The sequence below is a fragment of the Oryctolagus cuniculus genome, chromosome 11 (genome assembly GCF_964237555.1).
Source record: "Oryctolagus cuniculus chromosome 11, mOryCun1.1, whole genome shotgun sequence".
NCBI classification, from domain to species: Eukaryota; Metazoa; Chordata; class Mammalia; order Lagomorpha; family Leporidae; genus Oryctolagus; species Oryctolagus cuniculus.
Window position 1 is genome coordinate 74,540,550 of NC_091442.1, and position 15,655 is coordinate 74,556,204.

At 45.9% G+C, this 15,655-nt stretch overlaps 1 protein-coding gene across 2 annotated transcripts in view; it reads left to right on the forward strand.

Annotated features, from left to right (window-relative positions):
- Nucleotides 1–15,655, forward strand: part of TPH2 (tryptophan hydroxylase 2) — a 127,583-nt gene that overhangs the window by 43,323 nt on the left and 68,605 nt on the right. For both annotated transcript variants that reach the window (XM_070052640.1, XM_002711336.5), the window contains 2 exons: nucleotides 6,685–6,881; nucleotides 13,906–14,041. In XM_070052640.1, the coding sequence (XP_069908741.1) occupies nucleotides 6,685–6,881; nucleotides 13,906–14,041 (333 nt within the window). The remainder of the gene's footprint in view (nucleotides 1–6,684; nucleotides 6,882–13,905; nucleotides 14,042–15,655) is intronic.

The following is a 15,655-nucleotide window of genomic DNA, read 5'->3' on the forward strand; positions in this document are numbered from 1 at the left end:
ACCCAGGTCCCCACAAGCTTGGCCTGGCTCTTATGATGAGCAAGATGCGTATGAGTCAGTGTTCACCCTCCCTCGTCTGGGAGCCTAAAACAAGAGCGGGAAACCCAGCCCCAAGCCAGGTCAGAAGGTAGTTTTTGCCTTGGGAGGTCTGTCCACTGAACAAAGGGAAACAGCAACAGAGGGGGCTAAGCATGGTGACACCATGGCTCTTGCTAACCTGAGATGGCAGAGAGAGACAAGGGGACAGAAGTATGCACAGTAGGAATCTTTTTTAAAAAAATCCTATTTATTTATTTGAAAGTCCGAGTTACACAGAGATAAGAGAGGCAGAGAGAGAGGGAGAGAGGTCTTCCATCTGACGGTTCACTCCCCAACTGGCCACAACGGCCGGAGCTGCACTGATCTGAAGCCAGGAGCCAGGAGTTTCTTCCAGGTCTCCCACGTGGCTACAGGGGCCCAAGCACTTGGGCCATCTTCCACTGCTTTCCCAGGCCATAGCAGAGAGCTGAATCGGAAGTGGAGCAAATGGGCCTCGAACTGGCTCCCATATAGGATGCCAGCGCTTCAGGCCAGGGCATTAAACTACTGTGCCACAGCACTGGCCCCCACAATAGGAATCTGCTTCCTGTACTTTAAGAGTCATTCTCTGCCTTTGAGGAAAAGGAAGAATTTGGAAAATTGGAGCATCAAGGCTTGGGGCTTGCAAGGGTAGGATGGTGAGGGGACATGGTGATGACAGGGTGCCAACAAATCAGTTATCTTGTGGGAAGGGAAGGGTGGCCAAGGTCTGTGTTTTAGGTAGATGGTCCCCTCTTTGCTCTTCATTATTTCTTCCATGCCTTTCAGTGGTACTGGGGAAGACCAGAGAAGGTAGCTGGGTTCTTCCCTAGGTCAGACCCAGGAAAAAGGAGCTTTGCCTAATCAGGAAGGGTCAGGAAACCCAAAGCCAACAGGATCGCCAGAAGGAGGTTGCTTCTGCTGCTCCTAACACAATCTGTAAGGGGATGGTTGGCTCCAACTGGTGGGAGCTTTCCCTGGAATGTGGAGTATTTCAGTGGCTTTACTTTTGGACCAGAGCAGGGTTTAGGATATTGAAATATGACTCCTGTTACATATGTAACATAATCCACAGTGGTATGCTAGTATACATCCTAGGCCCTAATTAAGACATGTTTCTGGCACCCTTCTCATATGCAATTTATAAAATAAAACCCTACCCATCAATATGAAAAATGAAGAAGTGCATCACATTCTCATTTTTCCCATGACACTAGTCTATAAAACGTTAATAACTTCAACTTTGATTTTTCCAAATGTCAAATTTCAAAGTCTTTAAAAATATGTTGGTTCTCCTACATTCCCGGTGCCCCAAGTGCATGTTTATTCTGTTGGGGAACCCAGCACTACTGCATAGTCTTACTGAGATGGTTAGATGTGTAAATAAATATGAAAGTACTCTTTGTGATCTACAAATACATGATAGGATCATGTTGACATGATTGGACAGGAGATTTTTTTCTTTTTTAAAAAGTGTTGTTTATTTGAACAGCAGAGCTGGTGGTGGGGAAGAGAGAGCATCATTGATGGGCAATGTTTCTGATAGGGTATTCTCTGCAGGAATGGTGGTCTCTGCCTAGTGCTATGTGTGGTTTTCTGGGACAGAAATATTTGAGGAAGCTCTCAAATATTAGTTATTATATATGCCTGTCTAACTACATAAAAATAGGGGGAGTTTCTTACTTTTCTGTATTTTAAATATTCTAATAGAAATGGAGTAGAAAAATTGGCCTTTATATATAAAGCTGATTTTAAAATGTTTACCTTAAAGATATACCCTGGGGTAGGGTGTTAGAGAGATGTGAGAAGTATCTTGATGTAACCATACACTGCACCAGTCATTAACTCAGGGTAGGTCAGTTAGGTACCCAGGCAGGGCAGACAAGCAGAAACAGACGAGAATATATGAGGCCATGCATCCCTAGTGCCAGGATCGCAAAGCTGGAAGCTCATTATGAAGTAACATGTTTGTGTACCTCTTTCCTCCTTCCCTATGTTACACTTGTTTTCTTTCTGCACCTTCTCTGTCCAGCACACCTGTGAAAGGCTGCATGTTTGCACACCAATATTGAAGGGAGAAGTTTGCCCTAATGATTGTGTTCAAATGGCTTTTCAATATTTCATTTATTACTTCAGCCTCATCACTCTTCCATCTTCTGATCATGCATAACCCTTATTAACTTTATTGGCTTACTTAAATTGATTTAGTTGAATTTTCTGGAACCAGAGGCAGACCATTTGTATACTTATGTCCTTACATTCTTCCTATTTTTATCTTTCCTTATTAAGTTTTCATTCTAAATTCATCAAAGATACTAAATATTAGCATCCATGATCTTGCCAGCAAATATTTGCCAGTTTGTAATTTATTATTTGCTATCAACAGCCAAATTTAAACAAGGCTAATCTGGCTCTAATTTTGTTTATATAAGCGTTAGTCTTGATATTTAGAGAAAGCAAATGTTAATTTCTGATTCTCTTCAATATGCATAATTCCCTCACCTCTCAGGTACTGTAGATATTTTTTTAAAATGAAGACAGCTTGGGGGCAGGTGTTGTGGTGTCAAAGATTAAGCCACTGCTTGGGATGCCTACATCCCATATCAAAGTGTCTGGGTTTGAGTCCCACATCTTCTTCTGATCCTGCTTCTGGGCAATGCATACTCTGGGAGGCAGTAGGTGATGGCTCAAGTACTTGGGTACCTGCCCCCTACATTGGAGATCTGAATTGAGTTATGGGATCCTGGCTTTGGTATGGCCCAGTCTTGGCTTTTGGAAATGTTTGTGGAATAAACAGAGAATGGAAGATCCTTGTCTCTCTCTCAATCTGTCTCTCCTTCCCTCCTTCCCCCTCTCCCTCTCTTTCTAGCTGACACCTCCCTCCCACCCTTCCCCCTCCCTCCTGTCCTCCCTCTCCCTCTCTCCCTACCTGTATCCCTCCCCCTCTCCCTTTCTTTTTCTCTCTCTCTGACTCTCTCCCCCTCTCTGGAGTTTTGCCTTTCAAATACATAAAATAAATAAATAATATTTAAGACCCAATTTGGCGATGGCACCGCGGCTCACTAGGCTAATCCTCTGCCTGTGGCGCCAGCACCCTGGGTTCTAGTTCTGGTTGGGGCACTGGATTCTGTCCCGGTTGCTCCTCTTCCAGGCCAGCTCTCTGCTGTGGCCCAGGAAGGCAGCAGAGGATGGCCCAAGTCCCTGGACCCTGCACCTGCATGGGAGACCAGGAGGAAGCACCTGGCTACTGGCTTTGGACTGGCGCAGTGCGCTGGCCGTAGTGACCATTTGGGGGAGGGTGAACCAACTGAAGGAAGACCTTTCTCTCTGTCTCTCTCACTGTCTAACTCTGCCTGTCAAATAAATAAATAAATAAAACCAATTTGGGGGCAGTAGGAAGCACATTTGGACTGCATTTTATGAACAGGAAGTATTTTGGCAAGAACACTCTGAACATATATAGAGAAGAGCAAGGGGTCTGTTTGAGACCTTTCCCCTCCTCACTGCCTCTGCTCCAGAATGGAACGGGCTCCTTGCAGGCATGCTGCAGGCACCCTACAGCTGCAGGCACCCGAGTGGCTACAGCTGTCTGTACAGGGGCTCCTGGGGTGACTGCCTATTACAGGCTGAATTAGTAGCTGGCAGGAAAAAGAACGTCTAGTTTTATGTGTGTGTGATTGGACTTCCCAATGTTGTGCACATGTGTTTGCTGAGTGTGGGGACAGAATTTCTGACCAGTGGCCAGGATGGGCAGGGGAGGGGGCATGCTGTGGTGGCAGCTGAGCATGTTGTGAGAGGTTTTTCTCAAGTTCTAATTCACTTTCTCAGTCAGAGGCTACATGCAGATTCTGGTTCCTCAAGCCGTAGTCTGTAAAAGCACATGTCCTTACTCCTCTTCTTCAGGACCCACTGCAGCACGAGCTACATTCCTTGCTCTTGGCTGCTGGGTGCTGTTAGTAAAGCATTTGTTTCTCATCTTTTCATCAGGGAACCTGCAGATCATGCCTGGCCAACTAGTCTCTGCTCAAGTTGTGCCTCTTTCAGGAAGCTCCCCCTGACTACTTCAGTCCAGGATAATTTCTCAATATTTCCAAAAAGTCATCAGCACACTACTACTTGTGGGTCAAACCAAGAGTTTTATTAGAACATAACATAGCTCTATTTGTTTACATATTATCTACGGATGTTTTTGAGACAGAGTGGCAGACCTGAACAGTTGTGACAGAGACCATATGACCCACAGGCATAAAATATTTCCTTTATAGTCCTATACAGAAGAAGTTTGCTGACCCCTGTCCTACACTGGGAGGGCTTAATGTATGTACCTTTCAGCTTGACCTGCATTAATGCTCCTTATTTTGTGGCTTGCAAAACTCTCACTTTAAATTCACCATAGTCTTTTAGTGTTTCCCAGACATGTTGGGCAGTGAACAAATAATCTCAAATGATCTCAGAATGACACTCAGAGGTTGGGCTGAGTTTGGGCAAGGCAATTTTCTTTTTGAAACTACACATTTATTTTTATGTGTAATTTCAATTATATATATGTATGTATATATATGTATATGAAATATATATATATATATATATATATATATATATATATATTTGACCAGCAGAGTGATAGTTGGGGGTGGGGGGAGACAAATTTTCAATTTGCTGGTTTAATTCCCAAATGGTCACAATGACCAGGGCTGGGCCAGGCTGAAGCCAAGAACCTGGAACTCCATCAGGGTCTCCCACATGGGTTGCAGAGGTCCAAGTACTTGGGCCATCTTTCGTTGGTTCCCAGGCACATTAGCAGGGAGCTGGATTGGAACTGAAGCAGCCAGGACTTGAATCAATACTCCAGGATGGGATGCTGGAGTCATAGGCGGCAGCTTAACCTGCTGTGTCAAAATGCTGGCCTCAGCAATTTTATTTTCAAGAGACAATGTTCATTTATTACTAGTGTCAGACAATTGCAGAAAAGGCTCTTGGATCAGTTTTGCACCTGAGTCATTCTCTTTGAACCCAGAACTCTTGTTACTTAAGGAACATTAATCTTATCAAAGTTCTATAAGACTATATGAAAATGGACCTTAATAAAAAAGGTATGTGAAAGTCCAAATACACACACACACACACACACACACAGGTTAGCATTGGCTTTTTTTTTTAACTTTTATTTAATGAATATAAATTTCCAAAGTACGACTTATGGATTACAATGGCTTCCCCCCCATAACGTCCCTCCCACCCGCAACCCTCCCCTTTCCCATTCCCTCTCCCCTTCCATTCACATGAGAATTCATTTTCAATTCTCTTTATATACAGAAGATCAGTTTAGCATACATTAAGTAAAGATTTCAACAGTTTGCTCCCACACAGAAACATAAAGTGAAAAATAATAGATGATTTTTTAAATGATGATGAAATCAGATCAGACCTATTGTCATGTTTAATCCCAGTGAGAGTCAAGTTGGGAATTGATAATTTCTTTTTTTTTTTTAACAGAAGATCAGTTTAGTATACATTAAGTAAAGATTTCAACAGTTTGCACCCCCATAGAAACACAAAGTGAAATATACTGTTTGAGTACTCGTTATAGCATTAAGCCTCAATGTACAGCACATTAAGGACAGAGATCCTACATGAGGAGTAAGTGCACAGTGACTCCTGTTGTTGACTTTACAAATTGACACTCCTGTTTATGGCATCAGTAATCTCCCTATGCACCAGTCATGAGTTTCCAAGGCTATGGAAGCCCCTTGAGTTCTCCGACTCTTATCTTGTTTAGACAAGGTCATAGTCAAAGTGGAGGTTCTCTCCTCCCTTCAGAGAAAGGTACCTCCTTCTTTAAAACAAAATCATGCCGGGGGCCAGTGCTGTGGCTCGCTTGGTTAATCCTCCACTTGCGGCACTGGCATCCCATATGGATGCCAGGTTCTAGTCCCGGTTGCTCCTCTTCCAGTCCAGCTCTCTGCTGTGGCCCAGGAGGGCAGTGGAGGATGGCCCAAGTGCTTGAGCCCCTGCACCCGCATGCGAGACCAAGAGGAGACCTGGCTCCTGGCTTCAGATTGGTGTAGCTCCAGCCATAGCGGCCATTTGCAGAGTGAACCAATGGAAGGAAAACCTTTCTCTCTGTCTCTCTCTCTCTCACTGTCTAACTCTATCTGTCAAATAAAAAAAAATCATGCGGAACAGGGTATTTTTTTAAAAGATTTATTTATTTATTTGCAAGAGTTACACACAGAGAGAGGAGAGCCAGAGAGAGAGAGAGAGAGAGAGAGAGAGAGAGAGAGATATCTTCCATCTGCTGGTTTACTCCCCAATTGGCTGCAATGGCTGGAGCTACACCGATACGAAGCCAGGAGATTCTTCCAGGTCTCCCACGTGGGTGCAGGGGCCCAAGAGCTGGATCAGAAGTGGAGCAGCTGTGGCTTCAGCTGGCGCCCATATGGGTTGCCAGCACTGCAGGCAGTGGCTTTACCCGCTACACCACAGCGCCGGCCCCAGCAGGATCTTTTTAGATGCTCAGGTGTTCCACTTTATGAGAACCTGACTCGCCATAGGTGTTAGGAACAGAACACAGTGAACTCAATGACCCCCAGCTGGATTCCTTTGCATTTCTTCTCTCCTACCTAGTGGTCAGCCCATTCCCAGGGTGGAGTACACTGAAGAAGAAACCAGAACTTGGGGCATTGTCTTCCGAGAGCTCTCCAAACTCTACCCCACTCATGCTTGCCGGGAGTATTTGAAAAACTTCCCTCTGCTGAGTAAATACTGTGGCTACCGGGAGGACAATGTGCCTCAGCTTGAAGACGTCTCTACGTTTCTGAAAGGTAAGGCTTCACGCGAGCCGCCTCTTCCCAGCTGGTACCTCATTTGCCTTCCAAGGACATACATTGCGGCCATGGCCCGCTTTCCCAAAATGGAAAAATAGTGAATTAAAAAGAAGAGCATTGAACCAGTAGTTACCTGTGGGCACCTGCAGGAAGCACAGCCGGACTTTGGGGCAGCAGAGATGGGTTCCGGGGTTGACCCAGTTCCGGGCTTGCTGAGGCCCCTCTGGCCGGCTGTGATAAATGGTGAGCCCCAGAGGACATTTGCAAGTTCAGCTTTGAGCTTCTCTTGATCCAGAAACTCCTCTGTTGGGTTACAGAGTAAGCAGTGGCCTCTAAGGTGCTTTATACGTTTTTTGTTGTTAACAGTTATTTACTGGAGGCCGGCGCCGCGGCTCACTAGGCTAATCCTCTGCCTTGCGGCGCCGGCACACCGGGTTCTAGTCCCAGTCGGGGCGCCGGATTCTGTCCCGGTTGCCCCTCTTCCAGGCCAGCTCTCTGCTGTGGCCAGGGAGTGCAGTGGAGGATGGCCCAGGTGCTTGGGCCCTGCACCCCATGGGAGACCAGGAGAAGCACCTGGCTCCTGGCTCCTGCCATCGGATCAGCGCGGTGTGCCGGCCGCAGCGCGCTGGCCGCGGCGGCCATTGGAGGGTGAACCAACGGCAAAGGAAGACCTTTCTCTCTGTCTCTCTCTCTCACTGTCCACTCTGCCTGTCAAAAAAAATAAAAAATAAAAAAAAGTTATTTACTGGATGAAGAAATATCACAGATAATGTTGAACATTAGTGTCTTTCCTCTGGGGGCAAATCTATCAATCAGTCAATCCATCTGTTTAAGTCTACACTGTGTGCCAGGAACTGTACTCATTGCTGACGTTACCGTGGTGCACAGAGTGGTTCATAGAGGATGCTCATTTCAGTCTCTGGGTGTCACTCTCTGGCCTTCCTGGAACAATAGCTGGGAACACTGAGGGCTCTTGTGACGGGTCGGGTGGAGGCAAAGTGTCACGTGGTCCTGTTCTCTCTGCTCTTCCTTGTGCTTGGGTCCGTGGGCTCTCTTCTCTTTTCTGTCTTCTGTCCCCTTCCAAGGACAGCAGTTCGAAAAGCAGAAGCCACATTCCCTCCTTCCTTTCCTGGAACTCACTTTGTGACTTGGGTGCCCAATTTGTTCAGTGAAACTTTGTCTCCCTAGGCTGGCCCCTAAGGGCCCCTTTGAATTCATACCTCCGTACTTAACCACTCTTTGTATTGGTGTCTTATTTCCGTTCTAACCAATCACCGCTAATTTTGTGACTTAACACCAATTACTGTCCTACAGTTCTGGAGCTCGGAGTCTAAGATCTGGGGTGGGCAGGACTACGTTCTTTGTGGCGCTGCTGTTGCCTTGCTGCTTCCAGCTTCCAGGATCCCCTGCACCTCCCAGCTCCAGGTGTCTCCTTGCATCCACAACCTCTTGCTTCATTGTTGTATCTCCTTCTCTGACTGGGACTCCTGCCTTCTTTTAAAAAATTATTTTTAAATTTTCAGTTTATTTAAAAGGCAGAGACAAACAGATAGATGTTCCTTCATGTCGCTCCCCCTCTTCATGGAAGAACGACACTAGACCCTGCCTAGGCTTCATATCCGAGTCACGGCACCATTATGTCGCTCCCCCTCTTCGTGGAGGAGCAACACAGGACCCTGCGCTGTTCTTTCGTCTGCTCGGCCCTCCCCGGGTTTGCTGCTGGTTCTTCCCGGGTTGGCTACTGTCCCTTCCACCTCCGTGGAAGGGCAGTTCCCCCTGGCCGCTTTCCCCACTTCCGCAGGGGAGCGGCACACCGCCGGCCGGCTCTTCTCGGGGGCTGCACGGGTTCCCTTAGATGTTCCCCATAGATGTTCCTCCATGCATGCCGTCTCTCTCCTCCTTTATAGTCCTCCTCCGCCAATCCCAACTCGGCTGCCCACACGCCGAGTACGCTGCTCTCCTTCAATCAGGAACAGGTCCTGCAGCTTGTCAAGTTGGTGAGAGGCAGCTGGGTAGAAGCTGTTGCCTCCTCTCCCAGCGCCATATTGTGGGAGAGCAGATGCATAGAATAAGTCTTAATTCCAGTAACTCAGTCCAGTCCGGATTGCTCCCCACACTTCATTGCTGGTTCACTCCTTAGATGTCATCCATTTCACGAGGTGATTGAGAGGGAAATGAACTGATAGACCTTAAAGCCCTAATGTGCCTGACACATGCTAAACCTAGCAGCATCTTAACTATTATTTTTGTTGTTTTCCATGGCCCTTTGTGACTTGGGGGTGGAGCCTGGTTGGCATCACTCATTAGCACATGGAAACCAGTGGAAGTGTGTTTGTGTCCTTATTTCTTTCAATGGACTCACTTTAAAAATACTCTATTTATTTAAAAAGGAAATGTAAAAAGTGGTATCTACAAATTCAAAGTTCTTGAAATAATAGTTTTGTATTTTTTCTAATTTACATAAAATAAAATTCACACCTATTAAACTAAAAGAAAAGTCTATCGGCTGACACTCATGTGGGATAGAGTGGCTTAACTGTAACAAGAAAAACTAGAAACTATGTTTTTGTTTTTACTATTCAGTGGGGAGCCATCCAAGCAAAGGCTTTTATTTATTTATTTTTTTAAGGGACAACATTTATTCCTTTTCCAAAGATTACAGTAAAGCCAGGTGGAAGAGAATGGTTTTAGCAATTAGAAAAACAAAAAAGTACAAATCTGGAGTTTGGCCATTGCAAGTTATTTGCAACAGTGGGAGAAAAAGACAATAATTTCTTTCACACTACAGACCTCTTACCACCCCACAGACAGACACAGTTGATTGACAAGTGCCACAGGGTGTCAGGTTATCCTGAAAGAGGAACAAGGAACAGCATCCTGTAGTTAAGGAAGCAGACTCGGACTAGAGATTTTAATGTGGGGAAACCAGAGGACACTGTCTCCTGCCAAAGGTGGAGGCAGAAGCAGAGGCCCAGGTGTCTGGTTACTCCAAGTATTTGTTATCAACATGATGTGTTCGATTAATTATAAAAAAAAAAAAGTGCAGTTTTCTGAAAACAGGATTTCACGATGAAAGAGTTTAGACATAGTAGAACAGGGAACAATGGGGAATTTTGACCTTCACAGTAAAGATGTGTTTGCTTGGAAGCTGGGATTAAGAGGACGATCACAACGAGGAACCTTGAGGGGGACTAATGACTGATGGGGGCGACCGTCCCACTTGCTGTTTACCGGAGCCCACAGCATTTCCTTAGTGCTTCAGCGCCCTGTCAAATGACCTTTAACCGCTCACCTTTGCAATTGGCCAAGCACGCCTGCAGCAGAATTCAGGCCATGCGGTGGATCTGAAATCTAGGCCTTTACCAAAATTCAGGGAATGTGGGGGTCTCTGACAACAAGCCTGAGTTTTGAACTTGAGTAAGACATTTATACAAACCCAGATGGGGCAAGGTCCTCCCCAGCCCAGGTGCCACAAGGCACAGCACAGGGGACTAAAAACTCAACAGGGAGAAGGCAGGACACTTGGGGTTTGGGTGTAAAAGTAATATTGGTAACATATCCATTAAAGGTCCCATCTGTTATTAATGGTGCCATCTGGGATGCCAATTATGTTACTGGGCGCTTATTAATAAATTAGAAATATTAATAAGCTGTGTGGGCTCTCGCCTCATATTAAAAGAATTCTGAATACTGGCATAAATAAATGAGGCAGCAAGATAAGTTTTAAGCTTATTCCATGAGAGAAATGCATGGGAGAGTGAGGGCTGTACGAAAGGGAAATCTGGATTCAGACCGAGTGCCAGGAGCCAGCCACGTGGAGGAGCATGCAGGCTGGGTGGTCCGGAGGCCGTGCACCCCACCCCGGAGGTGCAGGGCAGCGAGGAAGAAGGGCAAAGAGAAAAGGGCACAAGGGCTGGGCCCTCCGTGTTTCAGGCCTTAAATCCACTTCCAAACGGGAGTGGTTAATGAGCCTGACTGGCAGCTGGGCGCACAGGTGTGGCCAGATAGGGGGACGAGATCTCACAGGGGCATGGTGATGGTGTGGTCTTCCAGCTCACAAACCTCATCAATTTTATCCTTTCTGCCTGCCTACATCATAAGCACCCCACTTCTGGCTTGGGAATTTGGAGAGTAAACAAAAACTTAGTTGGAAAAGAATTGAGGGAGAAAACCGGCAATTGTCTTCCGCAAAGGACGTGAGGTCAAGGAAGGGGGCAGGGCCAGGAGCTTTTCACATCACTGACCTAACCTGGGGAAGTGCAAGGGACCATCTTCAACTGGCCTCATCCACGGAAGGGAGGGGCTGGGCACAGGGTCCAGGCAGTGACCCCACAAGGACAGCACAGTTTTCTTATTTATTTATTTAAGAGGTAGACTTCAGATAGAGGGAAAGACGGAGAGAGTGGTCTTCCATCTGCTGGTTCACTCCACAAGTGGTGCAATGGCCTGTCCTGTCGAAACCAGGAGCCAGGAGCTTCTTCATGTTCTCTCCTGTGGGATGTACAATTTGGGACATGCTCAATCGGACTTACCCCAAATGGTAGAGTTAGAAACATACCAGGGGATTCCAATTCAATCCCATCAAGGTGGCATGTACTAATGCCATCTCACTAGTCCAAGTGATCAATTGCTGTTCACAATTGATCATAATGATAGGACTAAGAACCAAAGGGATCACATAAACAAGACTAGTGTCTGAAAATACTAACCGATAGAATAAAAAAATGGGAGAGAGCGATCCAACATGGGAAGCGAGATACACAGCAGACTCAGAATGGCAGATGTCCTAAACAGCACTCTGGCCTCAGAATCAGCCCTTAAGGCATGCGGATCCAGCTGAAATGCCCATGAGAGTATTTCAGGCATGGAAAGCCAAGACACTCTGGAAAAAAACAAAAAAACAAAAAAAAAAAACAACAAAAAACAAACCTAAATGAAAGATCTCTGTGAGTGAGATCCCAGTGGAAAGAACAGGTCATCAAAGAAGGAGGTACCTTTCTCTGAAGGGAGGAGAGAACTTCCACTTTGACAATGACCTTGTCTAAATATGATCAGAGTTGGCGAACTCAAAAGGCTTCCATAGCCTTGGCAACTCATGACAAGAGCGTAGGGTGATTACTGATGCCATAAACAAGAGTGTCAATTTGTTAAGTCAGCAACAGGAGTCACTGTGCACTTACTCCTCATGTAGGATCTCTGTCCTTAATGTGCTGTACATTATGATTTAATGCTATAACTAGTACTCAAACAGTATTTTACACTTTGTGTTTCTGTGTGGATGCAAACTGTTGAAATCTTTACTTAATATATACTAAACTGATCTTCTGTATATAAAGAGAATTGAAAATGAATCTTGATGTGAATGGAAGGGGAGAGGGAGTGAGAAAGGGGAGGGTTGCAGGTGGGAGGGAAGTTATGGGTGGGGGGAAGCCACTGTAATCTAAAAGTTGTACTTTGGAAATTTATATTCATTAAATAAAAGTTAAAAAAGAAAAAAAATCATATTGCATACCTCAGATATATACAATTTTTATATATATTTTAAAGATTTATTTTTTATTTATTTTAAAGTCAGAGTCACAGAGACAGAGGGAGAGAGAGAGATCAAGATCTTTCGTTTGCTGGTTAACTCCCCAAATGGATGCATTGGCTGGGCCTGGGCCTGGTTGAAGCCAGGAGCCAGGAACTTCTTCTGGGTCTCCCACATGGGTATAGAGGCCCAAGCACTTGGGCCATCTTCCATGACTTTCCCAAGTGCATTAGCAGGGAGCTGGATCAGAAGTGGAGCTGCCAGGATGCAAACTGGTGTCTATGTGGGATGCCAGCATCTCTGGTGGTGGCTTAACACACTATGGCACAATGCCAGCTTCCACATTTTTATTTTAAAAAATAGAAATACCGGCCAGCGCCGGTATTAGCTCAATAGGCTAATCCTCTGCCTGCAGTGCTGGCACACCAGGTTCTAGTCCCGGTTGTGGCGCCGGATTCTGTCCTGGTTGCTCCTCTTCCAGTCCAGCTCTCTGCTGTGGCCAGGGAGTGCAGTGGAGGATGGCCCAAGTGCTTGGGCCCTGTACCCGCATGGGAGACCAGGAGGAAGCACCTGGCTCCTGCCATCGGATCAGTGCGGTGCACCAGCCGCGGCGGCCATTGGAGGGTGAACCAACAGCAAAGGAAGACCTTTCTCTCTCTCTATCTCTTACTGTCTACTCTGCCTGTCAAAAAAAAAAAAAAAAAAAAAATAGAAATGCCAGTGAGAGAAGGGGACAGAATATAGGGCAGGCACATCAAAACACGTAACAGTTTTATAAAATGTGTCCTTAAAAATAAAATGAATAGCCCTCCCATTGTAGATTTTTCTGGGTCTTCATGAGAAGGAAGCTTTAGGTAGCCCTTAAACTAAGGACACTGATTACCCACAGCCTAACTGACTACATGGTATAGGGCAATGACATAGATTTTATTATCTCTAAGCATAAACCAACAGAGCATATAGTGCTTTAGTGGACCTTTTCAAATCGCAACAGTTAATGTAATGCCAGAGTAAACAACAACAAAGAATGAGGAATTGGGTGGTACTGCTAGCAGAATTCTGTAGGGTAAACTGACTTCAAGATGCCAATGGATGGGGTGTTTGCTGTGTGGTACCCATGCAGAAGATCCCTAGGTGTGTGTTTCAGAACGATGCCAGATAACCTGTGGTAAGCATCACCTTGGAGTGTACTTTTCCTTTGTGTATTTGAGATTTCTTATTCTAATTTAACTTCCGAATTTAAAACCCTTAATATTTTCACTTTTCATTCTGTTTTAATGAGTGTCTGTTACCCTAGAAACTGTCATTTGTGAGGGCATTTTTGTCAACAGAATCCCAGACTTGATAGCTGTTGAAAGTACGTATGTCATTCGGTTGTTACCTTGACTACTTTCGTTTCTGGTATATCCTTATTAATAACAGGATTTCCTTCTAGGACCCTAAGGTGCTGTGGGGTTGTCATTTAACTGCCTTTTTCTGTTGCCTCTTTAGAAAGGTCTGGCTTCACTGTGAGGCCGGTGGCCGGATACCTGAGCCCGCGCGACTTTCTCGCAGGACTGGCCTACAGAGTGTTCCACTGTACTCAGTATGTCCGGCATGGCTCGGACCCCCTCTACACCCCGGAACCGTGAGTACCTATCCCCAAAGCCCAGGCTGGGACTGAAACTGCTGCTCTGCGGAGTGGTCAGTGCTCTCTTGACTTGACTTGGGTCTTCTTTGACCTCTGCCCTGGTTTGGTCATACTAGCTGGTTAGAGTCTCCGTATGTGCTTACGGCAGGAGATGCACATGGGGCTGCCAACGATGTGGCTCTGGCTCCTCTCTGTGATTCTGTCCCCACATGAACCCGCTACATGGCCTGACCTCCATTCCTGACAAGGAAGGAAGGCAGAGAGGGGTAATGTGAACTTAGATACCCAGCCAGGACACAGTGTGGCCGTCATGTTCAGGAGGTTCATGCACACGCACCCCAGCAACTCAGACTTAATTCCCTTATGTTCATCTGTGTTCATTACATCCAAACTCAGAACTCTGTGTGTACTCTCCCTGTCATCTTAGTTTCTGGAACATTCTTCCAATCTTACCTAACACCTCCAGGTATGTAAGAATTTGGTGATTCTTCTTGGGCCTTTTGTCCTCCTTCGGGGCTTTTATACATTCTCTCCTGGGTGCTAGGAGGGCTAAGGGTGAGCAGAGAAGCAGAATGGTGATGTTCTTTTGCTCTACCATGAGTGGGGAATGGGGAAAAACTGTGAGTCCCATGTGTTAAGTCATTTGGTATCATCATACATGGGGTTTCACATTCTATAGATGTGAAATGTTTTGTATGCTGTTTATTTTAAAATGTAACATGTATTGGGAGCCTACTATGTGCTTACATTGCTTGGGAGCAATGTAAGCAATGTAATTACTGGATAAATGAGGGAGACAGCGGGAGCATACAGAAAAATGGGTAATATGGAGTCAGTCAAGTCTAAGTGTCAACACTAAGTGCTAAAAAGTGCTGTGCAGCCTAATAGAGCAGGGGCAGTGATGGGAGGGTGGTCCTGGGCACTGTGTTTTGGGTTGGGTTGTCAGATCAGCCTCTTGGGAAGTGATGTGAATGTCTCCAGGTGGAAAACTCTAAGCTAAGGGAACAGAGAAAGTACAGACCCTGAGGTTGGAGCTGTCATGGTTTTTCTGCCCCCTTGGGCTCCATTCGATCGTGCACCTCATCCTAATTGTACCCTGATTTGTTGCTCATTGTTCTTCGGGCCACTCAGGTTATCACTTTGCTTATGATGCTGCTTTACTTGGATAGGCTTGTGATTAATGGGCTGCCAGGGTCTTCACTGGGGAGTAGAAAGCCCTTCAAGGTTCAAGCAGTTAAGTAGCTGATGGTGGCAGCAGTGGGCAGGGATTAGAGCTGGGCCTCTGAAGTCCCTCTTTTCCTCCTAGGCTGCGTAAGGCTCACCGGTCAGGTCGGTCTCTGCAGGGTTGCTACATTGTTTTTGCTCCTTTCAGCTTCTCTGAAGTGTTTTCAGGGTACACAAAGGTTACTTATATGGCTCAAGACATTTGGGAAAGAAATGCTTCTTCAAGTGGAGTGAGTGCTCAGGGTAGGGTTGTGCGAATTAGAAAGGCAATCTCAAAATCGAGCCCAGAGGGTTTACAAATGGCCCTGTTTACAAATAGCAGGCATTTTGTTAGCTCCCTTTGAATAACTGGCCCTCCTGAGACCTGGGATAGCGTGCCAATAGGTA